Raw genomic sequence first — 25,437 nt, forward strand, 5'->3', positions numbered from 1 at the left:
AGGGCTGGGAGAATATTTGTGGGCATCTCCAAGGACAAGTTTTTCAGGCGCTCTGCCCATGAGCTTTGTTGGAAGCGTTAAGGCTTCAGCAGGAGAACCGAAGGGTGAAGGCGTTTCTGGCCACCTTTCCTACCACGTTGCATGCCTGGGCAGCTGTTGCTGAGCACAAGTACCCTTTTTCTCCTCTTCCCCCCTCAATGCACTGGGGATACTGGGGACCAAAGCAAGACCCACTGGTTGGAAAAAGATGGGCAGAAGAGAAGTAGCTCAAGATTTGGCGGTACAGCCATTCACGTGCTGCTCGCCACCACCAGAAGATGGCCAAGTCCTGCCCTGGGAAAGCACGTAATACCTGGGACAAGCTACAGAAATAAAGCCGATCGCACAGCCTAGAAATGCGATCGCTTCCTTGCTTGGTTTTGTTCTTCTTCTTTCTTCCTCCAGAGGTTCATTTCTGCATCTGTACACAGTGTTGGTAGCTACAGCTGTTAGGTTCAGCTCCCCTTAGAAAGTATGAAGTTACGCAGGTCTAAAAGCCATTTATTGTTCTCTCCCTTTCATGCTCCTGGGCCTCTGCGTATAATGACATGGATTTCATATTCCCATGCCGGGGTGAAAGAAAGCGCTCTTAGAGAAGAGCTGATCCCTGGGCAGGGAGAGGCCAGGAGCCACCCAGCCTTCCCCGCAGGCTCAGGTGGCCCCAGCACACGCAGCTCCCAGGATCAGCTCTGCACAGAGCTCCAGCAGCACAGGAAGCCGATGTCCCAGAGAGAAGGCCGCCTCCTCCACGCCCTGTGGAATCGCTCTTGCAGCACCGGCAGACTGAATCTGGAGGGGGGATTTCTCTCTGCGGCTCTTAGCAGGAATAGGGTTTGAATTGCCACGCTTGAGACGGAGTCGCTGACGTCTTTTGTCGTGCTTTGAAGGGCTGGGACAGAGAGGAAGAGAGACGAGGTCAGAACCTGGATCTGCGGGGATCCCAGGAACGCCTCCTGCCAGGGCTGCACCACCCAGCTCTTCCCATGGCCAGGAGGGAGCAGGGGCCAACAGGATCAGCCGGAAGGTGCTGGCCACGAACGCCACGTGCCCCTGAAAGCTCTCTCTGCTCTGCCCACGCTGCCCCTCATCCGTGCAAGGAGCAGAGCTCTCCCCAGCTGGGGCAGGGATCACAGCTCCCAGCCCAGGGTCTTTCCTCCTCCCTGCCAGTCCCCACTGACACCCACCCTGCTGCCCTCACTCACCCTCGTAGATGACCTGGAGCTTCACCTGCTGATGCGCCACATGCCGCCCGGCAAGCCCTAGGAACACGCAGCCCGTCACAAATCCTGCTGGCCCCAGCAGCACTCCTCCCCTTGGCAGGGCTGAGCCTGGGGTGCTCCCAGAGCATGACACCCAAGGGCAGGGGTGGGAGAGGGTGGCAGGGAGCCCCGTGGGTGCCCTGGCCCTGCATCGGGTAGTCGGGGCTCCACAGCCACAGGGCCAATTCCTGCTGCCGGTGCAGCAGCCAGGGCTGGGGCCAAGCTGCGGTGGGGCAGGGAGGGACCCCGGGGGAGTTGTGGCTCACCAAGGAACCTGATGGCCGCCACTCGCATGGATGCCTGTGGGCTCTGCAGGTACAGCAGGCACTGCTGCAGGTACTCGTCCACTCTGCTGCTGTACTCTGCCAGCTGGAGAGAGCACAAGGGGATGGAGGGAAGGGTTGGTGCAGACTCTGCCCCCAGGTTGGGCGCTCCCTGCACCCTGCCTTTCCTGCCAGGAGACCCCTGACGCCCAGCCAGCAGCCGGCCAGTGCCGGGTTTGGAGGGAGCAGAGGGCTGGGTGCTCCCCAGGGAGCCGCGGTGCCAGCCTGCTGCCAAAGCCCAGCTGGGCTGGGCCTCCGTCGTCGGCACCCGGGGCTCAAGGAGGGAGGGGAGCCTGGAGAAGAGTCCACGGGGCCACACGCCCGAGGGAAGGGAGTGTGTGTGGGGGGCAGGCTGGTGGCGATGGGCTGCAAGCAGCGGGCAGGGGCACAGCTGCCAGCCCCAGGCACTGGGCACTGGAGGCAGGGGGCTTTTCCAGGCTGGGACTGGGGCGTTGGGGCCATCCTTACCAGGCACTTGGCAACCACCCATGTCTTCTCCCTCTCCAGCAGCTGCTGGAGCTTCCTGTTCTTCAGGAACTTGGTAGCTTGAAGCAGGGTTTCCTGAGAGGCCTGCAGAGCAGCAGAGACTGGGAGATGGCACCGCTGCCCAGCACACAGGACCTGTGTCCCCTGCACCTGGGCAAGGCTCGGGGCCTGTCCTGGCCCCTGGTGGGAAGATGCAGCAACTGGGGAACGCGTCCGTCGACAGGTTTGGCGCCCGGGCAGAGGAGTGGCTCAAGCCCCATCTCGGGCACCTGGTGCTGCCAGGGCAGCGGGACAGAGGTCCCCCAGAGCTGCTGCTCTGTAGTCAAGGACAGGGGGAGGCTAGAGCGCTGCAGTCCGCGAGGCGCCAGGGCAGGAGGCAGCTGAGCCACCTGCCACGGGGACACCGGCAGGTCGGAAATCCTCACCTCTGCCACGCGCTGGTTCTCATCATACAAGTGGCAAAGCAGTGGGATCAGGCTCCGGTGCACGTGCTGCTTCAGCGGCTTTTTTCCCTCTCCCACTACAAACTCCATCACATCTCGGAAGAGGTGCATGGAGAGCAGTTGCACATGGTTGGCATCCTGGTGGAAAGGAAGAAGGCAAGACTTCAGCACCAGCTGTTCCTGGCCCACCTGGGCACAGGTCTGAAAAGCCACAGGGCGCAAAGTTTCCCGGCAGCACCCAGCGCCTGTGGTGGGGGGCACAAAGCCTTACGCTGTCAAAGAGTGGCCAGAGACTCTCAGCCAGCTGCAGAGTGATGGATGTGGCAATTGGGATGCCTGTGGCCCGGAGCACCTTGCTGAGCACAGAGAGGGTCATCCCAACCACCTCCATGTCTGCATCCGTCAGTAGGTCTATGAGCCTTCGCAGCAGGGGCCGCATTCTTCTGACCTGTGTGGAACACAGTGCTGTGCTGTGAATCCATGAAAGGCTGCACTGCCAAAACCGCTCCGGAGGTTCAACCCCACACCGCTGCCTCGGGGCCCAGAAGCCAAAGGCCTGCCCCGAAGGACTCGGGCAGGTGAACGGGGAGCCAGGAGAGCTGGGAGCAGCTGCCACAGCTCCCAAAGCTCAGCCAAGTCCAAGCTACTGTGTTACCCAGCCCCATGCTGCCAGCATGGCTTCAGCCGGCTGCCCCTTCTCACCATCAAGGGTGTCTTGCAGAGCGCCAGGAGGCCTCTGAGCACCAGGCGACGCATCACTCTGCACTTGCTCTGCAGGTACATTGGGACGAGCTGCAGGATGTTGTCACCCCAACACCTTACGTTAGGGTAGACCAGGAGCTGAAAGACACGGAGCAGTGACAGGGGTGCCTGGCCAGCAGGACTCCACCACTGCACAGGGCTGGGTCCAGCCAGCAGCACAGGGCGTGGGTACCGTCCCAGTCAGCCGAGCCCAAAGGCAGCAGCAGCTGCGCAGACCCCCTGGGCTCCCTGCCCTGTGCTGCGGGGCACACGGTGCAGGTCGCTCATGTGCTCTGCTGTGCCTCCCAGCCCTCAGCAGCCTCTGATTCCTCGGACTTTGAGGAGCCGCGACGGGAGAGCGAGAGCTGGCACAAGGCAGGCACGAAAGACAGGTGGCGACAAGTGTCACCCCAGCAGCAAGGGGCCGAGGGCACGCAGCGGAGCCCACCCTCTGCCCCAGCTCCACTGACTGGGCTCCCCCCGCAGCTGTGGCTATGAGAGGGCAGAGTGGTGAGAGCCGGGTCAGTGAGGCAGCACTCGCCACCAGGCTTACCTCAACAAGGAACGCCATGGCGGGGACCTCCCAGAGTTGCTTCTTCCTCCTGAGCAGCTTGACAAGGTGGCCTGCGATCCAGTAACACAAGCTCCTCGAGATACCATGCAACTGTCTGGCAGGGGGAAAAAGGCACCGTTGACCCCGAGCAGGCTGGGCACACCTCTCCCCGGACTGACTCACAGAGGCCTGGTCTTTCTCCACCGCCCCTCGCCAGGAGAAAGGCATGGCCAACACTAGCAGGCTCCTTTTGGGGAGGAGACTGGCAAAACACCCTTCCTGTCCTGAAGCCTTCCCTTCTGAGAAGACCCCTTTCCTGCCCACAGGGCACTCGTGTCCCCCAGGCTCTGTTGCTGGCCCTCAGTGCACCCTGCCCTGCCCCAGCGGGCTGCCATCAGTAGGGCTGCCTGTAAACGGACCCCCCCCACTCTGTGCCGTCAGCCCAGGCCCCACGGGAGGGGACACTGGTGCTTTGGGAGGTGGCGTCTCGTATGCACCCACCTCTCCCAGGCTTTTCCAGTCTGCTGGGCCATCCCTTGGTGACAAGTCCCTCTCACCCACGACCAAGGGGATTGTGTGGGGCGCCCCAGCGAATGTGCAGGGGAGAGAAATGGCAGGGGGAGCGGGGACAAGGGGGTTCTCACCTGGCCAGCAGACCCATTGCACAGTGGTAGGTCTCAGCGCTGAGGAGCGTGTCCCAGCCACGCTTACGTTCAACTTCAAACACCACATCATCATACTCAAGGCGGCAGAGCAGTGCTTTCACAGTCAGCATTGCAAATCTGTGTGCAGAGCAAAGCCCAGGTCACGCTGGGAGCCCAGGCCCTGGCTCCAGGGCCACGCGAGGGATGGGAGGACCAGAGTGGAGCACCTGCTGGGGTTGGTGGGAGGGCAGCCTTCCTGCTGGCATCCCCTCCAGAAGGTATCGACCTCCTCTGGCATCTGCTGTGTGGCAAAGAAAATTTGGGAGAGCAGAGCCAGGAAGATGCGGGGGAAAAGCACGTTCAACCTTTGTGGGCACCCGGGCAGCCGGAGGATCTCCTGCAGCACCCTGGTTGCCTGCGGAAAACAAACCACCCAGAGACAGCGCTCAGTGCCGAGATGTCCCCACGGCAGGGCCCGAGCGCGGGAGGGTGAGGCTCAGGTGCTGCCCTGGGCCACGGGAGATGCAGGGGGAGCACCCACCCTGGCTGCCCCTACACCTGCCCCTAACCCAGGTTTCCAGCCCACCGCGTGAGGCAGGGAGATGCAGCGGTGGGGGAGGATGGAGAGCCGCCCGGAGAGGCGACCCTGGGGGCGAGCAAAGGCCTGGGCCAGAAACTCACAGCCAGGGCAAAGACATCTGAGCTGTCCCCATCAGAGGTGCACGTGCTGTGCAGCGGCCAGTCCTCCAGCACGCAGACCAGCTCCCGCAGCACCTGCTCTGCAGTCCTGCTCCTGGAGACCATCACCCTCCACATGGTCGCAGCAGCTCTGCAGGCCCAGAGCTCTGTGTCAGAGGGGTCTTGGCCACAGTGCCGTGGCCTGGGCAACCGTGGGGGCTGGGGCTGGCCGCCAGCCTTGCCTCTGCCCACTGCCCCTTGCCAGCAGCACCCAGCAGGCCTGCCCCTGCGGGCAGCAGGCAGCCGAGCGACGGTGCCTTGAGGGGCAGGGAGGGAGCACGGCAGCGGGCTCTGGGGCTGTCGTGCCAGGGCTGGGAAACAGAGGGGCCGGAAGGTCCTGAAAATCTCCGTCTCTCTGACAGCCCACCTGGGACAGGCTCTACAGCCTGATGGGCTCTAAAGGCAGGTGGGCCCTGTACCTGTCACACGATGGGGCACAGCGCAGGAGGGTCACCGCCACGTCATGGGGGTGCGCGTGGGTCAGCTCCAGAAGGCTGTTGTCCAGCCTGTGCTCAGCAGACACATGCGTGTTGGACATGAGCCACCGGTAGATGCACCTCACGATGCTCGGCACCTGGAGGAGACATGGCTGAGAGTTGGAGTGCTGCCAGAGCGAGCCAGTTCCCCAGCTTCCCCCGAGAAGCACTTCCCTTCCCACCACGCTCTGCTGGCCTAAAAGGCTGTTGGGTGCCTAGCGGACCCGGCCTCAGGGGGCACACAATCTCCTCCGGGGGCTCGAGCCCCGGCGACAGGCTACTTACATGCTGCAATCTGGAGGTGTCACTTTCCACAAGCACATCCAGCATGGCAGCACAAGCCTCCGCATTATAGGAGTCCGAGTCTGCCATGCCCTCGACGGCCGCGATGGTGGCGTCTTCACGCTCAGAGGGCTTGAGGGATTCCCAAAACTTCTACAGGAGAGGGAAGGGCAGGGAAGAGAGGCACGTCACATCGAGTGCCCTGACGGCGGTGCTCGGCTGAGCAGTGAGACCAGGCCCAGCCCAGGTGGGGATGGCTGTGGATACCTGTGCGCTGCTGTGGAAGAGGGCCTGGGCATGTTCCTGCTCTTCTGGCAGCTTCCAGTCTGGATCTGGCAAAGACCGAGCACAAGCAGAGCTGAGGGGCTGCAGGAGAGGCTGGAGAACACAGCCAAGCCCTGTGCTCCCCAGGCAGGGCCAGCCCCGGGACAGGGGCTGCTGGGGACTCTGACCCCCATCTCTCTGCCCGCAGGTTGGGGCTGGGGGTGCCCAGTGGATGGAGCGTGGCCGGTGCCTGGCCATGGGGAACGGCCCTTGCCCTTCTTCCCCTCTTTTGCTGGGGATGTCCACAGGGGATGGGATGGGGCCAAGCCGGCTGCAGCCACCGGCCCCGTGGCCCAGCTCAGCCACTCACCCGCCTGCAGCAGCTGGACCTCCTCCACCTCATCAAGTTGCCACGCTGGGGCATCCTCAGTGCCTTCATCCTCCTCCTCCCACCCCAGCCAGGCCAGCCTGGGCACGCTGGGGGGTCTCTCTGCCATCCCGCCGAGGTCCGGCCTTGAGGGCTCCTGCCACAGGGATGGGAGATGCCTCGGAAAAGCGCCACGGATGCAGGTCAGCAGGGAACGAGGTGGCTGCGCAGGGGCTCCTTCGCAGCCCTGCTCTGCCCCGTCCTGTCCCGTCACGTCCTCCGGGCACTGTGGGGTGGCCGTGTCCCTGCCAGCGTTTATACCATGGAGGGTCACAAAGGGTCCTGTGACACGCTGCCACGTGCCGTGCAATTGGCAGTACCCATATCACGGTGGGTCACAAAGGGCCCTGTGACACACTGCCATGTGCCCGTGTTCTGGGGCCTCCCCAGAGCAGTATCACCACAGCGAGGCCGTAACTCAAACATAGGACTGCAGGGGTGTCCTTGGGCGTGCCTCTTCCCCCTCCTCCTTCACTAACCTTGCTGTCTGCATAGGGCTTTCTCTCACATCCCACTCCCCTCCGCACTGCAGGTTTTCCCTCCTAAATTTGTTATCCCAGGGGTGCTACCACCAGCGCTGATGGGCTCGGCCTGGGCCAGAGCCGGGGAAGCTTCTAGCAGCTTCTCACAGGAACCACCCCTGCAGCCCCTCCCTGGTACTAAAGCCATGTGCCTGTGCTCTGGGGTCTCCCCCAGCCCGGAAAACTTGCCCCACAGCAGAACAGCACTGAAGGAGCTCCATAGGTGCCGGCTAAGGAGGCACCTCAACCCCTCAACAATCCAGCCAGCAACACACAGGCAGGAAACAACTGGCAGTTCAGGGCTGGGAGAATATTTGTGGACACCTCCAAGGACAAGTTTTTCAGGGATCCCCACACAGGAGCCAAGTTTGCACAAATGGGAGTCAGTACTGATGCGGATAGAGAGGATGTCCAGCTTGTTTGAAAGCAAACCCAATCCATAAAATGGGTGATTTTCCTTGTAGTTGTTGCCTGCGTAATGTACTGTGCGATTAAATTAATAGCAGTCTGCCAGTGGACTGATAAGAAGCTGCACCTTCAGTGTCATCAGTGATCACCCATTGACAGCACTGAGGCAGACAGAGAAGTTCCCATTCCTCCACTGCCAGCTGAAGAAGGCTGATCTGCTTGCTTTTAATGTCACTGATCCACAAGTTAATTTTTGGTAAGAACTCCCTGGAGCTGTGATTCTTGTGTCGTCCTCCCTCAGGAAATAAGAGGATCAAGGTACTCAAATCCCATAGGCTTTTCCTCCAAAAATCAAAACTGCATGTGCCTTTCACTTCTGTATCTCAGTTCTCAGCTTCCAACATGCAGGGTCTCAGCTAAGGTGACAAATATTCCATGCGCTTTGTTGACACTTCCTTCCTTGGTTGATATTCTCCAAACTGGAAGAGATAGAGTGATAACAAGAGCTAGTTAGTGGATATAGCTGGAGAGCTTCCACTGCTACCTCAGTGTCAGTAGTCTGCATGCAAGCCTTCCAGACGAGGCTTTAACCTCACCTGTATTTAATTTCTGCAGCTCAACTGACTTGGTGTTGTGATTTAAGCCCAGCCGGTAACAAAGCACCACGCAGCTGCTTGCTGACTTCCCCTGCCCAGCCCCAGTGAGATGAGGAGAAAATATGAAGGAAAACTCATGGGTTGAGATAAGGGAGGGAGGGATTACTCACTGCTTATGGTCATGCGTGCTTTTTGGTAGCAGGGGAGGGGCTGCAGGGGTAGGTCCTGTGAGAAGCTGCTAGAAGCTCCCCTGGCTCCAAGCTGGACCTGCCTGTGGCCTAGGCCAACCCTGTCAGTGACGGTGGTAGCGCCTCTGGGATAACAGATTTAAGAAGGGGAACCTGCAGTGGGTAGTGGGATTGGAATGTGAAGAACCCCTCTGCGGATACTGAGGTGTGCCGGAGGAGGGGATGCCCCTGCAGCCCGTGCTGAGACAACAGGCTGTCCCCCCCCAGCCCATGAGGGGAGCGCGGGAGCAGATGTCCACCTGCAGACCTGGGAGGAGCCCATGCCTCCCTGTCCTTGTCTCAACCCACTAGCGTTTTTTTATATTTTCTCCTCAATCCCACCGGGGCCTGGAGGAAGGAATGAGCGAGCAGCTGCGTGGTGCTTTGTTACTGGCTGGGTTTAAACCACGACAGCCTCTCATCCTACAGTCCAAAGAGACAAAGTGCACCAGGTCAAAGTCACCTCATTTTTAGCACAATAAGAGCATAACCCAGAAGGCCTGTACCTCCTCAGCAAGGCATCAGCACTGGTGGTGATGCCAGAAGTGGGGATACTGTGGGCACAGTTGTACATGGCTTGCCAGAAGGCTTGGGGAAAAATGTCTGTAAGGGCTTTATATTGACTTCCCAGCCTCACAGCAACACTTAGCAGCTTCAGGTGCAATCTGTCATCTTGGCTGCCTTTAACTGCAGTGCTTGAGGTCAGACTCACCTTCCACAGTCAAGTGTCTCAAGCCAGCTGCATCTGTGCCATTGTTAGAGGCTGGGATGGGATCCAAGCCTTGAGGTGCATCTGTTGTACCTCTCTTTCATGCAAGCACCTTAAAAACATGTGAATGAGCTTCTAAACTCTAAATCCAAGACTTACTAGGAACAAACCATAGCAGTGCTGTTTTTCAGAGGAACTCTCTTGGCATACTTTCACTTATAACTGAGGCTGGTAAGTTGCAAGCCCATGTAGCTTTCTCTAGGATTTCCGGTAAGTTGCAAGCCCATGTAGCTTTCTCTAGCATTTCCTGATGGTGATCCTTCTCACAGGACCCTTCTTCTTTCCCCAAGCTCCAGAGGTGAATAGGACATGGTTGAGATGAGGAACCTTACTTTGCCCTTCTGAGTAACTGCACAGTAGGAATATTCCCCAGAAACTGGGATGTTCTGCATGCAACTTCTTTCCCTGAAAACAAGAAAGCCAGCTCTGCAAGTCTACATTGCCTGTGGTGTCACACAGCAAGAGCCACAGGGCTGTCTGTGTCACAGAAACTCTAGGCCAACAGTGATATACTTCAAAAGTCAATTTTCTTTAATGATCTCAAAATGCAATGGTCAAATCGAACAGGAATTTTATGTGATATTGAAATATAACAGACACTGCAATGAACGCAACTTATTTACAGGTTCAAAATGTCAGTTGGGAACTGTCACTACACGAACTGTAACCAAATCCAAGCTTAGAATGGTGACTCAAAATGCGCACATCACTCACCAATAAGGTGAGGCACTCGATCCCGGGAAGTTTCCTTAGACGGCATCCTGATCCAAGGGGAGAGTGTTCAACTGCAAACCCACTGCTCCAAGGAAGACTGGCTCAAATGGGTCTCCTGGCAGCTCCATTTATACCCTAGGTTAGGTCAGGGCTCGTGGTCATCCATGGTCAGGGGTCTATAAACTTCTCTTAACTGAGGTGTTTCGTTGGATTTTCTGGTGGGCTCAGGTCACTGGGGTACCAGACTTGGGGCACTCTGTGCACATGACTCCAGTCATCACATACGCTGAGTGGCTCAACCCCCAAACCATGACTTCTAATTTAATCCTTTCCTTCCAGTGACCAAGAAGTTTTGGTCTTTATTAGGGGGGGTGCACCTGCCACACAATCCACTCTGTGACCACAGTCACGATCCAAGAGGTTTCTTTGGAGCAGTGGTACAGTCACCTCTTGCCTCCAAAGCTGAAAGGGAGCACAGCCTTCGTGAGGATTGATGCTCATTATGAATCATCATTTCTTCAGTTATTTGACAATTATAAAGGAATGTCTGTTGGAATATCTATTATTTGGGTGAATTCTAAGGGGGCATATCTAACAATGGATACAGACTGTGCAAGGACTGTTTAGATTATGTGTACTCAAGGTAGAGATTATCTAGTTTAAGAATCTACTTACAATAGGGGATGCTTAGTCACAGACTTGCTAATTAAGGACATACATCCTCCTTCAGCTTTGAGAAATGAGGCAGGTGGCAAGAGAAACTAAGACCCTGGTGCCTTCAGATGATGCATCACCATAAGAGGACAAAAGGAGTAGGGGTATTCTTCCCCAAACGACCAACAAAGACTACCAGAGATCCCTGTGCACACATAGAAGACTCTGGGATGATTGCTCAAGAGAACAACACCTCATCCTTGCTCAGCATAATGAATATGCAATAGTTAGGTGGAATACATGTATTAAACAGGCATGGTGTTTTAACTGTAGTGTATAAGCATGGAATGAAAATCTCAGTAGGTGTGCTCCATTTGTGGGAATCTTCCACCTTGCACCCTGCACAGAATAAAGCAATGTCTCCTTGCTAAACATACTTTGTGTGTTTCGGGAGCTACTTTCTGATCAGGTAACAATATCAAAAATTAACAGGAATGTTATGTGATATTGGAATATAACAGCCAGATCGAACAGGCTCTAAACACTGCAACAAACACAACTTATTTACAGGTTCAGGGAACTATCATTGGGAACTATCACTACAGGAACTGTAACCAAATCTAAGCTTAGAATGATAGTTCCAAATGCGCATATCACTTACTGATAAGGTGAGGCACTCAACCCAGGGGAGTTTCCTTAGACAGCATCACATTCTAAGGGGACAGTCTCCGACTGTAGACCCGCTGCTCCCAGGAGCAGCTCAAGGGGGTCTACCCTAGGTTGGATTGGGGTTCATGGTCGGGGTCTAGAAACTTCTCTTAACCGAGGTGTTTCATTGGATGAGGTGTTTCTGGCAGGCTCAGGTTGGTGGGCCGTGTAGCTGGATCCCCAAACCACAGCTTCTAGTTTAACCCTTCCAGTGGTCAAGAAGTTTCAATCTTTATCAGGGAGGGTGTACCTGACACAGGAGCACATAAGAAATGTAGGGGTTTGTGTGCCCTAGGAGAGGAAGGAGTAGCAGACACTGAAGAAAAGCAGGGACTCATGTGGATAAGATTCAGTAATGGAGGAAAGCACATTGCTTTGCTCTGCTTGAGAAGGTGGGTCACATTGGGGTGCTCTAGAGCCACCTCTGGCAGCAACATGGGGTGAGTTCACAAACCATTCAAAGATGAGCAAGTGAGTATCAGAATTGTGTGTACATGTGCCAAATTTGTTATCTGCTGAAAAGATGGCCCAGTTCACGAGCTCAGACTTTACTGCTGGAGGATCCTACTCTGGTCTTGCTGGTGGCCATTCTCTCCCAATGCATGGCTATCCATTGTTCCTGGATCAAGTCTTCTGGACCCATGGGAACAAGTCTACCCAGGGTCCATCTGACAGCAGGAATTGGCAGAACATGTCTGCTTCCAGCACTTCTCTTGGTTGCTCCTTCAGGGTTTTGGCATCATAACCAGAGACACAGAACAGGTTCTCATCCCAGAGTTGTCCCCATCCTCTGCACTGAAGTAAGTGTCTCCCTAGTTATTCACTGGGGAACCTCCCTGTTCATGGCTGTACATTTCCTTGCACAGCAGGCATCTAGTTTTGTTTGGATATCAACTGCTGGCAGCAGCCAAATACACAGCAACTGGAGTGTTGAACACCAGAGCTTCTTTTTTTTCCACAATGCAAGAAAAAAGCCAAAAGAACACAAGGAAACTTGAAAGTATCTCTGTACAAGTCTAATTGACTTGTGAAACTCAGCAGCTCATGATATTTGTGTGCTGCATATAATCACTTCCATGAAAAATCATTCCAGGAAGGAACAACAGCTTTTGTTTCTGATAGTTAACTATTGCCACTGATTACTCCAGTTCTTCCTCACAATAGCCACCTGCAAGGGCCCAGATATCAGTGCACTTCAATTTTGGCTTCCCACTTACAGAGAAGTCACCCCGGGCAAAGGTCTTTGAGGCAGGAGACGGGTACTGCAGTTCTCAAGAATCAGCGGGGATGCAGGCCTCCTTCTGCAAGGACACATTCTCCACCATACCTACTGGTTTCAGCACACCCGAGGCAAAAGGTGTCAGATGACCATTCAGGTACTTAGCCATTTGGACACACGTTCCTTGTCTGCATTACAAATAACATGTTTATGATTACCACAGGCCGTGATTTCTTTCAAGGAGGCCACGCCAGCTTCTGTGGAAGGCCCCATGCACTTCCCACTGAGACTGCTTAGGCAGCCATGGGTGCTGCTTCTGCTGAAATGAGCAGGCAGAAGAGGGGCTCATCAGCGAGGTGAGTGTTTACTTATTTTTTGAGCTGTTACTAGGGCTCATTTCCAGCTGTCTGAGACAGTTTTGAGAACAGATCCTTCTCCCAGACACAATGCGGTCGGTGAATTGTAGCCGTATCTCAGCTGTAGCTGAAGGGGATGGGGTGGGGGAGATGGAAGCAGACATTTTGCCTATACTTGGCTTCCTGAGACAGTGTTTAGAGCACTCCGCTGTCACATCATATCAGAGGAAGATGCCATGAACGGCTCGTGTCATTCCCCTCTTTCCAAGAGGGTGATGTGCTGTCTTCTCTCATGTTCACTTCTTAAGGTGCTCCTCAGCCATGGCTGTAAGGAGGACACTGGAGCTGAAGAAAGGCCACCTACTCTTTAAAGTCAGCCTTAAACAGAAGAGAGAAGGGTTGTGTGCATCTTGGAGCTGTCCTTCACCTCTTTGCCCTGATGTAATCAGGCTCTTCCTTTTTTCAATAATTAATAGCAACAGTAATAAGGTCAATGCAAGAATAACTGGAGAAACCTGCATGAGCATATAGGACCGACCATGCATTAACAGCAGTACAAGGGAACATCTTTTACTGCATTTACTGTCCAGTGTGACTTACAGCCATGTTCTTGCTATGACCTGCACACAGCTAGGTGAGTGCATATTTTCCAAGGCACTATGGTGCCAGCTTTCCAAAGCAACTGATGGTTCTGGTTGGCTCTGGTCTTGGCTGCCCATCTCAGAAAGTTTTTAAAGGGCCCAGTTTTGGAAAAGCAGAACCAACTTCTGCAGTGAAGCGACTTGGGTTGAACATCTAAAACTCACAGGCTCCTCCCTGTTCTCTGCGAACAAGATCAGTCCATACCTCCTCTCATGCTCACAATCCTCCCTCCTCACCTAAAGCTACCAGAGTCAGGGGGCAGCTAATCCCAAGACTGCTGGTGCACTGAGGGCACTAATAGGCCCTGATGGCCCTGACCAGCCCCTCCACTGAGACCACCACCCACAGCCCCAGCTATTGAAGCTCAGCCCTGGATCTTCAGTGTCTGAGCTATGCATTAGGAGTGCCAATCTCCAGCTCAGCCAAGGGAACATGGCTGGAGAGAGTTATCTAGATATCTAGGCTTTCCCTCACCCTCACTGTTTTTCCTTTCTATGGTGTTGCTCTGGGAAGCATAGGAAGACCCTTTGTCCTCTTCTTGTCCCTATCTTTCTCTCCTCCACTGGATTTGGAGTTCAGCTCTGCCTGTATTTTGGCTATGGCCTCTCTCTGCCTGCATGGGGGGGCCCTTGTTACACTAGATGGCACTGGAGCAATTTACAATTGCTGTTTGACTTGCAGTGCCACGTGCTGGCCAACACACCTTGATCCATCTAGTTTTATTTCTCCCAAGTACTATATCCAGTGTCTCCATAACCAGCACCTGGTTACAGTGTTCACACTGGTGATGCTTAGAGGTGCCCCTTCTGGCTCTGATCTTAAAGATCCAGCAAAACCATATGCATCCGATTTCCCCATACGAGGTCTTTGAAAAATAGCTCCTATGCTTCACGGAGCACTATGTTTTATTCATGAGTCTGCCAAAAGATTCAAGGCTCTTTCAGAGCAACATCAGGGAGAATACAGCTACTTCCAAACAGACGGCCCCAGAGGGGTAGGTGCTACCGAATCAATTAACAATCCCACATAGTAAAGGTGACGCCTTTGGTGAGGTTTTCAGGCCAAGCCATATGTCTGGCATCTAACCCTGGAGATTTCACTACAGTCGCAGGGAGATGGCGGGTTTGGGGTCTGAAAGAGCTTTGCCTCAGAGCAAAAGTTCATGGGGAAAAAAAATGAACAACCAGCATCAAACTCTTGTGCAGCTCTCTTAGACCCTTGCCCAAATTTCATAGACTTTGAGAGATTTCATTAACCCATGGGCATGGGTACACCATGCCTCGTGCCTCCACTGGAAAATAGGAAGAACTCAGGGGAAACAACCTTCCTGCAGTGACCAGCCCCTCTGACATCCCAGCTCCAGAAAGGCAGAGAGGTCTGGCAATCTTTGCTTTAAATCACTTGGACTCAATTCTAACTATTAAGGCAGAAAGACTCATTATCGGGATTTCAAATGCATCTATTAAAAAAGGACTCAAAAACAGTACAAGGGATACACAGAAAGAGCATTGGGACCTTTCCTAGGGGTGGGAGAAACACTTCTGCGGAAACAAAGACTAAAAAGCCATAAAGACCTTCACCTGTAGCTTGCGAAAATATAATATGTAGGACATAGGATCTAGAAAACATCATAAATAAATTTCAAATTCTGGATAGCCAAAACAGATTGCTTTGAAAAACAAAACATGTTTTAAATGTCGATTTTGACAAAAATGTCAGCATTTTCCCTGAAAACAAGAAACTGTTCATTGAACTTTTATTGCATTTGAAACCCAGTTTTCTCTCTGAATATTTTTTTAAAGGAAAATGTTGGCTAGCCCTGCCAGTCCTGTGTATAAATCTCTTCCAAACACAGACAGCAGTGTTGGTTGCAAATCAGAATTTTCCTGCTCAGCAGAAAAGGCAAAGTGAGAGAGAGAACGTACCTGCCATCCCTGGAACAAGCTTTACCCCAGACTGTGGTTTGAAAGCACCAAAATGCTTCATTCCCATAAAATCCAAGCAGATCTTAAAGTACCACAGGCACACAATCACATCAATATCAGGTCAAGTGGAAGCAAAAGGTTCAGAAAGTCACAACAAAGCACTTTTAGTTATGGTAAGGCCTAACTTTTGATTAGGTTTCAGGAAACAAAGAAAATTAGAAGTGCTTGATTCAGTGCTTGCTTGTTAATACACCAGTCAGCACCAGCGCACTTGCAGGGGACACTTCAGTGACATTCTGACAGCAAACGTGTTGCCATGTTGGCACCTGGGAGCTCTCTGCCATGCTCCTGCAGGAGGTTACCAAGATCCAGCCTCAGCCTTTGGACCTGCATGGGTAAGCTTTGTGAGACTGTCTTGTTCTTCATGCTAGCTAACATCTGAATAGCCCTTCATGGTCTGTGTGACACAGCTAGGGACCTGCCTGCAGGCAGATCCTGCATGCATACCTTCCATATATAAAATGCAAGCAGCTCACCCTGGTTCCCATGTGTGCACTGGATGTGGCTGGTGTCTGAGAAGGTAACTGGCTTGTCAATGCATGTCCTGCTTCCTTGGATCTCCAAGGGCAAATCCCAGGACTCCAAGGTCTGTAGGGCAAATCATCCTCTGTATTCGCACCTTTGTCATCAAATCACTTGTATTTGGAGAGCTGCTGAGTTTAACTTATCACTGTGCTGCCTGGGGGCAAGTAAAGAAGGTTAGCAAGGAAGCAACACAGCCTTAATTCTCTGAGAGAACTGCTCATTTCAGGGCTATCAGATGTGCTCTTTCCCCGGGGGTTAGACAATGGGAGGAGAGAAAATAAAGAGGTGCTTGATAGAAGTCAAAGTCCCACCTAGCCTGCTGTAAAATTATCAGAAGGTCGAGTCCATTTGGCTCTGCTCTGGGTGCATCTGCCTTTCTTTTTCCAGCTAGATGTTTTGTAGTGAAACAATCTGTTTCATTAGGATGAGTATTTGCTGCATGCATTTTACTGATGGGCCACAGCTCCCTCTTGCCACAGCCTCCTCTCCCTTTTCTACTCCATGTGGCTTTCTCTCCCTTCCCTCCATACTCTGCTGGAGTATGGCTCTGCTCTCAGCAGGCAGAGGCTGAATCTCATGCTGGTCCTGCAGCAACACCTCACTACACTCCCGAAGAGGGTCCCAGACCAGGGGGGAGCTGGCAGTGAGGTGGTTCATGGCTCTTGGACAGCCTATCCCCCTGGTTGCGGTGCTTGGGCAGAACTGAGCCAGAGGCACCACACGGAGAGGCGCAAGGCCAGAGCAATACGTGGCACAAGGAGGAGACTCCCCACGGTGTCCCCATGTGCCCCACCAGGTGGGGAATGCGATGGCCCTAGGCACCCTGCGCTGGCCTGCCTGCTCTGCAGTGCCTGGCAGCAGGCTCGGGGCTCCCTTTCCATCTCCCCCACCTCAGAGGGCAGTGTCTGGCACAACTGCCATCAACGTCACTGTGACAGGACAGACTGCAACAAAACCCAAACAAGCAGAACAACCAGCCTGCTGACAAGGTTATTCATAAAAAACAGAGTTTGTAATTGCCTCTGGCAGCTGTTTGCCCAGGGTTTAGTATAGACAAAGAGACTTGCCCATGTCACAGTTCATTAAGTGCTGTGGCTCGTTAAGTGATAGCCAGTTTACTTACACTGAGGAAAGGCTGTTGCTAGAGCTGCTGTGCTGTTCGCATTTCAGGACTGAGCTGAAGCCCGTAGATTGCTTTCAATGACACAGGGACCAGTATGGATGGGAAGCCTGTGGGAAAAGCCAAGGACCCCAGAAGGGTATTACCAAGTTTCTCTCTTACTACTTCTGAAGGAGTTTTTGGCTCACTCGGCAGAGGCATTCTGAGGGTACATATTAAATAGGTGGCTGAAAAATTTGGAAGTGCTGACCACAGAGATCTCAGTATAGATCAGGAGACCAAGGGTTAAAGGCCCTCCAGCTGCCAGCTCACCGCCTGTCACTGGGGCTGGGGATGTTCAGCCACTGGGGGTGACAGCAGGAGTTTTAGGGACTGAAATCTCAATGTAGCCAAACCAAATGTAGACTGAAACAAAACATGATGGCTATGTTACCACACCAGTGGAGGGATCTGCAAAGGGACCTGCACTCCCATGGAGTGGGAATAGCTGTCTTTTTAAGAAAGGCCCACCACCTTTCCCAAAATTGTGAGCAGTTTCTTGCTAGAGGCTGGTGCCACAGGAGGAAACTGAGGGCCCTTCTCGAGTTGAATGAAGCCCTCGCTCCCCCCCAGACTGGTCCTTAAAGATAAGGAGCAGCAGAATGGCTGTACTTATTACAGAGACTGCACTGAATGACAGGGGATGGCAGAATGCCGCATTCGTACAGCTCTGAGCTCACCGCAGGGCTGATCTTGCATCAATGCAATAAACACAAAGGCTAGGACACAGCAGCTAGTAAGGAGCCAGTGCACAAGGCACCCTGCGAGCAACAGCACCAGGCCTTGCAACACGCTGCATTTAACCAGACAGCAGAAGATCTCAGCTATAATAGTTACGTATGGCAAAAGATACCTTCATCAGCCTATTCCATGCATATGGCTCTGGGTTTATCCTAGGAGAACCCTTAGCACCAAAGCAAGTCCTGCACTTAAGGAGAGGGAGAATAACATCTGGATGAAATGAAGAGCAAACCCTGCATTGCCCAGGCAGATCCCTTGTAGGTGGGGTTCCTCCAGGCAGATTGTCAGCTCAAATCTCAGGAAGCAGATCCTTAAAGTGAGTGGCTCATACAAGGCAGCTTCACTGGCTCACAGACTCAGTAACACAGCACAGGACTGTTTGAAAGCCCTCATTTTTCCTGTTTCACACCGACAATGCTATGGTTCCTAATGACGTGACTTCCTCAGCACGCACAAAGCATGTCTCAAGCCAGCATGCATTTCACTCATGCAAAACAACAGGCTTAGCAGCAGATACTACCTTTCTAGAGAGACTAAGTCACACTGTCTCCATGGGAGGCAACACCAAGACATCAACCAAGTGGAGAACCTTGGTGTGGTGGGTTAATCTCCGCCAGCAGCCAAACAACTGCCCAGCTTTTTGCTCACTCCCCTCTTTCATAGGATAGGGGGGGGAAAAAAGGAAGGTGAGAAGACTTGTGGATTGACATAAGAGCTTAACAAGGAAAACAAAAGCTACATGCATAAGCAAGGCAAAAAGAGGAATTCAATCTCTACTTCCCATCGGCAGGCAGATACCCAGCCACTGTTTAGGAAGCAGGGCCTTAGCATAGCGGTTGCTTGGGAAGACAAACACCATAACCACAAATGTCCTCCCTTCCTCCTCCTTTCCCTGAGCTTTTGTTGCTGAGCATGACATCATATGGTTTGGGTCATCTGTCCCTGACTGAGCAGTGGTGTTCGTGTTGTCCATACATGAAGAGCTCCTATGCCATTCTAAGTTGCACACCATCCACTGGACAGTGAAATGGTTTTCCATCTATTCTCATATTCTGATTAACTTACGAGCACTCAGCTGGATTCATTGTTTCATGAAATTCAGAAGGATGCATTTGGTCCTTGAGGTCATACTTGAGGTCATGACGTTGTTAACTTATGCTGATCCCATTTCTTTCACACAGAGTCAGCAGAAAAACATGCATACCCAGTGAGTTTTAAGCAGCTGGACTGAAAGACCATCATGTTGCTTTTTTTCCTGGCCACTTTCAGATAGGCACTGGGGAAAAAAAAAAAATCCTTTATTTTTCAGATGGAGGATTTCAGATATTTCCTTTTCTTATTTAAAAAATCTGGTATAGGCACCCAATAAGATTTTGTAGTTCTGAGCACTTTTCCTTCTACCTTAGCAAAGGAAAGTCCCTTGCCCTCAAAAAGAAGACAAATTAAAACAACATGCAGGCAGCCTCCCCCCCTCAACCCAAAACCCACAAATGGACTTGCACCATTCCTTTTTGCTTCTCCATAGATTAATAGGGTTTGGCTTCCCATACTTACATGCAGATAATGGAAAGCAGGTCCTGGATCATAACAGCTGACTCACAGCACAACAATTGTCAAAACACACTGAGAAACACCCCTCAGGCCCAATGATCAGGATAACCAGGAGGAAGAGCAGAGTCAATGGGATGCCCCAATGCCCCTGGAAGGGTACCCGCTGCTTGGTGGCCTCACCACACAACAGTGAGCCTCTTCCTTAGGGCAGGCAAGTCTCCACATGCATCCAGGAATGCCACAAGCCACAAACACTTAGGATCCTGAAGCTCAGCTCCTCAACCCCATCTCAGCAGAGAGAAGGACAACCTGGGAGCCAGACAGGATGTAGCCACCTCCTCTGGGTTTTGCTCTTTTGCAAATTGATTTGCTCTGTGCCCTCTGCTCTGCTTAATTGATCCACTGCCCATCTCCAGCAAACAAATTGTTCTCCTGTCTCATTCATAATATGCTTCAAATAAAGTGTGCTTCTGCCTGAGCGAACACCCTTCGGGGGTACTTTAAATTGTCACAGTGCATAAGGCTTTTCCTGAAATCTGCGCTTTTACAGTGCTGGATCTCCACAATGGCCCCTGGAGCCACACTTAATATATTTCAAAGGATGTAGAGACTTCCTTAAACAACTTGGCTAGGAAGGCAAAGCTTGCTTTAAACCAAGTTCTTTCCATCCTCCCTTTTCCCCCAAACCATCTGAGTTTTGCTTTTTTATCCTGAAAACAAAGAAGAAAGCCAAGCTCCAAAAAAAGTTTCTTGATCAAGCTCCGAGAACCCACCAAATCAAAGCATGCTCTGGTTCAAACTGTGCAAGGATTCAAATCCTTGTGGGATCTGAGGACTAGCAGCCGTTGCGGTTGATTCAAGCTGGTCTTGCTGTTTGAGGAACATTGCTGAGGAAATCAGTGAAGTTGAATGCATCCCAAAGCATGCTTTGAGCAGGTAGCCAGTGTGCCCAGGAGATACAATCCGTAACTGTAAATCCCACCACAGACCTAATGATGGTACAGAAATGCTGCTGAAGGAGCAGCCATCATTGCTGATGAACAGGAAGGACCTCAGGTTTGAGCTTCTTTGCACCCTTCATATATTTCCAGGACACAGACCAAAAGCAAGCAGAAGGTGCCCAAATGCCACCCAGTCTGCATTTCTTTAGTGATGCTAGACACCTCTGAACAGCTCGTGTGAGATGGAGCTCGGTGAAACAGATAGAGACAAGGAGACTGGATTTTGCTTGTGTTCGCATAGATTTAGAAAGTGGACCATCTCCGCCATGTGTATTATTTGCACATGAAAGCCCTAAAATGCTGTCTGTTTTTGCTGTCAATCCTGGTAAGAAGCATCTCCCACGAGAGGGAGCTCCAACGTTTGTGCAGGATGGTTTTGAGGAGCAAGGTACTCCTCAGCATCAGGAGGCATGCATCCAACTGCTCCGTTTTTGTCTTTGAATCTGCGTATCATGGGAAAAAAAAAAGACCAAGACCAAGGTCCCACAGCGTCTTCCCAGGAGCTCTGAGATGGGCAGAAAGGCACAAATGCACACCCAGCAGCACAGAGCAGCGCAAAGGTCTTTCACCTCGATTGATGCTGGCAGCTTCTCACTGCGTGGTCTGCCTTGCTCAGTGGCAGCGAGAGCAGATTTGGAGCATGGGCTTGGCAGGATATTGCAAAAGCTGGGATCAGAGCTGCTTCTCAGCTGGAGTCTAAAATAACTATGAGATTACCTCCACAGGGGCGCAGCCAGCATGTATAATGCTTGGCCTGTTCCTCTCCCAGCTTGCCACAGTCTTGCCTGGCTTCCCTTCCACCTTTCTTCAAAGCCTCCTTCACTGCAGGAACATTATTCCTGCCAAGGGGAAAGAGAGGGCTGAAGTTCCCCCCTGCCACCCCCCTCCTGCTCTCCATTGGGTGCCATACTCCATGGGGGATCCTTTGCAGGCAGCCTTCGAGGGCCCCCTCTCCTTGTCCGGCTGTCTGGCTGCCAGAGGCTGCCCAGTCCCTCTGCACCATCCATACCCCACCATGCTCCCAGGAGTCCTCCTTCCCTGCGTGCACTGGAGAAAAAGGTCTCCGAGTCAACTGCTGGCAGGCAAACAGACACCTTGGGAAAACAACTCTGAAATTAACTGCAAGCAAATCTGTAAACCCCAGGACTGAACCCATAAACTCTCTTCCTTCCCCAGGGGTGGGAGAGGAGAATCCTGTTTCTGCAGAGGCTCCTATTCAGAGGAAAAGTTGACCTGGCCAAATGCAGCTGATCTCCCTTTGGGGATGAACTGAACCACATGGGATTGCTATAACTCAGAGAGCACCTCAGAAGAGTTCAGCCCAATGTATCTTTTACACTCCACAAATTAGCTCAAATAACTCTACCCAATGACCCCACAGGAAGGCAACAAGATCTGAGCAAAAGCAAGGATCTTCCAAAGACACTATGCACTGTGCTGGCCTCACTAGCAGGAGGGATGACAGGTTTGGTGTCACTTCTGTCCCTAGGGTTGATGTAGAGCTCAATCCACCTCTGAGTTCCTCCACTTTGTGTGCAGATGTCACATTGCTTGTTTGCTAGATCCCTTACTGCTGGGTTCTGCTTTCTGCAAAGTAATTCCAGCTATTGATTTTGCAGAGGGCCAATGTGTAAATGGATTTTCTTCTCCCTTGAGAGCTGCAGTTCCCTTTCCCTTGTGTGGCCAAGCCACCATCAGCTTGGGCTGGGATTTTTAACACTAATGCTATTTCACACTCAAGCCAAAGGTTTTTCTGGCATGAACCATCCCGTGAAAAGGCAGCAAGCACAGAGATCCAAACTTGCAAGAGCCATTTCCTCCCCTGGAAAGCCAAAACCACTAGAGATGGCTGGAATAGCTGGGGCTGGAGCCCAGCACCAATGCAGAGGACTGTGCAAGGTACACGTGACACTTGGTCCAACTGTTCAGTTTGGAGATCCTCTCAGATGCATTTGAGGGTTTAGCAACCACTGCTGACCAGGAAGAGGGGAATTAATGATTTGGGGTGGGGGGTGGGGGTGTGGAATTCAAAGCAGACATGGGACACCAGGACACTAAACATCCCTGGAACACCTCACTACTCAGTGGAAAGACACCTGGAAGACATCAGCAACATAACAACAACAGTACATCTGTTAGCAAAGGCAGGAGCTTCTCACAGTTGCAGAACAACAACAACAGGCTGCCCACATGTCAGGAGAAGGGGCGAGGACAGCAATACATGGTTATAGCCAACAAACAGCATTGAAGTAACCAGTCATGGGTGACTCCAACACTGGCAGATGCTAGTTAGAGTTTAGCATAAAGCCAATTCTGTTCTGTCTTGAAACAGCAAAGTCTCAGGAGAAGGGATCTAACAGACATGATCTCAGTGATACTGTGAGGGTACGAATTGGCAAAGTAATGCAGCCCCCCTCACCTCCCTAAGAAAAAGGGGTGACTCTGCAGAAGCCGAGCCTTGCATTCCTGAGGAACCACCCCATCACAGCCACACATTAGCCAAGCAAGACAGATTGACAGTGCTCATCCATGAATCAATGCCAGAGAAGGATGGATGCTCCTTCTGGGCCTCCCCAGCCTACTAGCGCTGCGCTGGGGTCCAGCAAGACTGGCATAGGAGAGGCTGACTTTACTGTCTTGCCATTTTTGATTACAGATATGTCAGCAGCTCAGGTCCTTGCCTGTCTCAGACACACTGTTGCTGGTCCCCAGGCACCTCTGGTGATTTAGATCACTCCCATGTAGCTGTTCCTCCTGCCCATCTAAAATTAAAGTCTCCTCAAACTTTGCAAAAGGTAAGAAATATAAAACGAAAGCTAACATGCTCTGGGTTGAAAAGAAATGTTCCACTGGAGGTTAAACAGAGTGACGAGTTTTGACTCCAGCTGTCTAAAACCCACCAAGTAACTGAAGTAAGTTTCAGTATGAAATAATTAAACAGGGGAGCTGAAAACATTTTCTTTAGATTAGATTTGAGATTATTTTTAGTGGCATGTACATTTGTCAAACAACATTAAAAGATTCAGCCCATCTAAATCTAACTTTCTTAGGTCCAGAAAATAATAATGATGATGATAACAGTAATATTTATAATAATAATAGAACCAACAACATCATCAAATCCCATTATTCAAAAGTACCTCCTAGCCATGAGCTGGTCGTTCCATCCAGGACAATGGCTGATGTGCTCCATCATTCTTTATATCACCAGCCAGGCTTGGAAAGTCTTTGGACCTATCAAAAGGATATACAAATGTATTTGGGCAGATGACTGGTATCTGAAGCCCATCGCACATGAAAATCATGGGCACGGAAGGTTGTGTGCATTGGCTGGCCACTCAGTATTGGGTACAAAGCATTGCACAATCCAGATGTTCTGAAGCACCCGTGTATTAGAAGAGACTTTAAACTTTGTCTAAGTTGGTTTTTTGATTATTTAAACCAAAGTGAAAGGTGTCTCAGCTGTTCCGCAGTTAACTTCACACCCACTGTCCCAGGCGTCCCAAGTCAGGATGCAGCACCGGTCTGCAGCTCTCCTCTCACCCGCCACAGGAGCTCAGCACAGCTCTGGCACTGAGCTGCAGCAAGCAAAGGGGACACGGGCCAGGCGCGAATGAACACCACCTTCCCACATCCTTCTTCATCTCTATTTAATGCACTAATCATCAGAAAGCATTCTGCTCTACTGCCCAGGGCTCCAGCCCCCATGTATAATGGATGGTGCACTAGGTGGTGTCGGCAAACACCAGGCTGAGCTTTTATAGAAATATTTACCTTGTTGTCTGCTGCCTTGGGGCCCGGGGAGACATCTGCTCCTGGCCTCCCTGATGCCGTCTGGGGACTGGTGCTTTCAGCTTCATGGATGCCGACAGCATCAGATGTTGCCTCTCCCAGCCGTCTCGAGCCAGGAGCCCCCTTTTGCTGCAGGCTGTAACTCAAAGACCCCTGCCCTGGCTGGCATTTGCAAAAATGGTGGGCATGAAGGTAAAGGAGAAAGATGCAGAGGAAAAAGGAATAAATCCCCTTTGCTTTCCTCCTCTGCTGCGTGCATGCCATTAAAAGTGCTAAATCTGCTCCCTCCCCGGTTATAAGCCAGCAGGGCAGAAACAGAGCCCCGACACTCTCACCATCGCTCCCAGGTCAGCCGCATACCCTGCTACAGGTGAGGGGACACCATGGGCTGTTCCTTGAGAGAGCACGGGGTTCACCCGAGCTCAGCCCCTCCTTGACATCAACATCCATCTCCCCATGCAAGGAGGCATCTCATCAGTGCCGGCGAGGCACCCGACTGGACCATAACTGGGCTTCAGTAAGTCTTTGCTTGGGCTGTTCAAACATTTAACTTGGCTAACCATAAGTTCTCTTGGATCCACATGCAAGTCATGTATTTTTGGCTGCCCACAACCACGTGGCAGAGTTGACAGCAGGCCCGGGGCACGGAGGCAGAGCAGAGTGCATGGAGGGTGCAGGACGAGGAGGGTGTAGGCAAAGAAGAGTGCTGGGTGTAGGACTTTCACCTCCCAGTACAGCCAGAGCAAAGCCACCCAAACGTGTCTTACCCTGCTGCAAGGAGGCTTAAGCCAGGAGGCACCACAGCCCTTCCTGCCCTTCCCTGGATGGAGCCGAGCCCAGAGCTACACAAGCATCCCTAAATCTCTCCATACTTTTTTCTCACACCTTCCTCAGGCTCATTCAGCTCTTCAGGGGTAAGCGCAGCCCACGACACAGCACTCACCCCAGGCGTGCAAACAAGAGCACAACAGCACATCTGCTTGACTCCCCTTTGCTCAGGGCAGGCTGTGGATGCTGGGATGCCGAATGGCGGCTTCTCTTTTGCTGCAGCTCACATGGGAGGTTTTCTTCCAGCCAGGCTCCCCAGGCTGGCCAGGTGTGTTGCAAATCATTGCCATAAGGCCCAGGGGAGGACAAGCAGCAGCTGGTGTGAGGATGGGCATGAATTATGGATGTGCCAGCCTCCTTGGAGAG

General features: G+C 52.4%; 1 protein-coding gene across 1 annotated transcript; it reads right to left on the reverse strand.

Annotated features, from left to right (window-relative positions):
* Positions 1–259: 259 nt before the first annotated feature.
* On the reverse strand, positions 260–23,683 carry LOC126041403 (maestro heat-like repeat family member 5). Its single transcript, XM_049807038.1, has 17 exons — positions 23,592–23,683; positions 18,965–19,175; positions 6,619–8,083; positions 6,252–6,316; positions 5,988–6,137; positions 5,646–5,800; positions 5,170–5,317; positions 4,716–4,903; positions 4,489–4,626; positions 3,845–3,959; positions 3,253–3,390; positions 2,822–2,998; positions 2,533–2,688; positions 2,090–2,191; positions 1,565–1,667; positions 1,242–1,298; positions 260–928 (listed from the first exon to the last, which is right to left on the reverse strand). Exons 3-17 carry the CDS (start codon positions 6,743–6,745, stop codon positions 723–725), a joined length of 2,025 nt encoding a protein of 674 aa, XP_049662995.1. The 5' UTR covers positions 6,746–8,083; positions 18,965–19,175; positions 23,592–23,683; the 3' UTR covers positions 260–722.
* Between the last annotated feature and the right edge of the window lie 1,754 nt (positions 23,684–25,437).

The sequence above is a fragment of the Accipiter gentilis genome, chromosome 1 (assembly GCF_929443795.1).
Source record: "Accipiter gentilis chromosome 1, bAccGen1.1, whole genome shotgun sequence".
NCBI lineage: Eukaryota > Metazoa > Chordata > Aves > Accipitriformes > Accipitridae > Astur > Astur gentilis.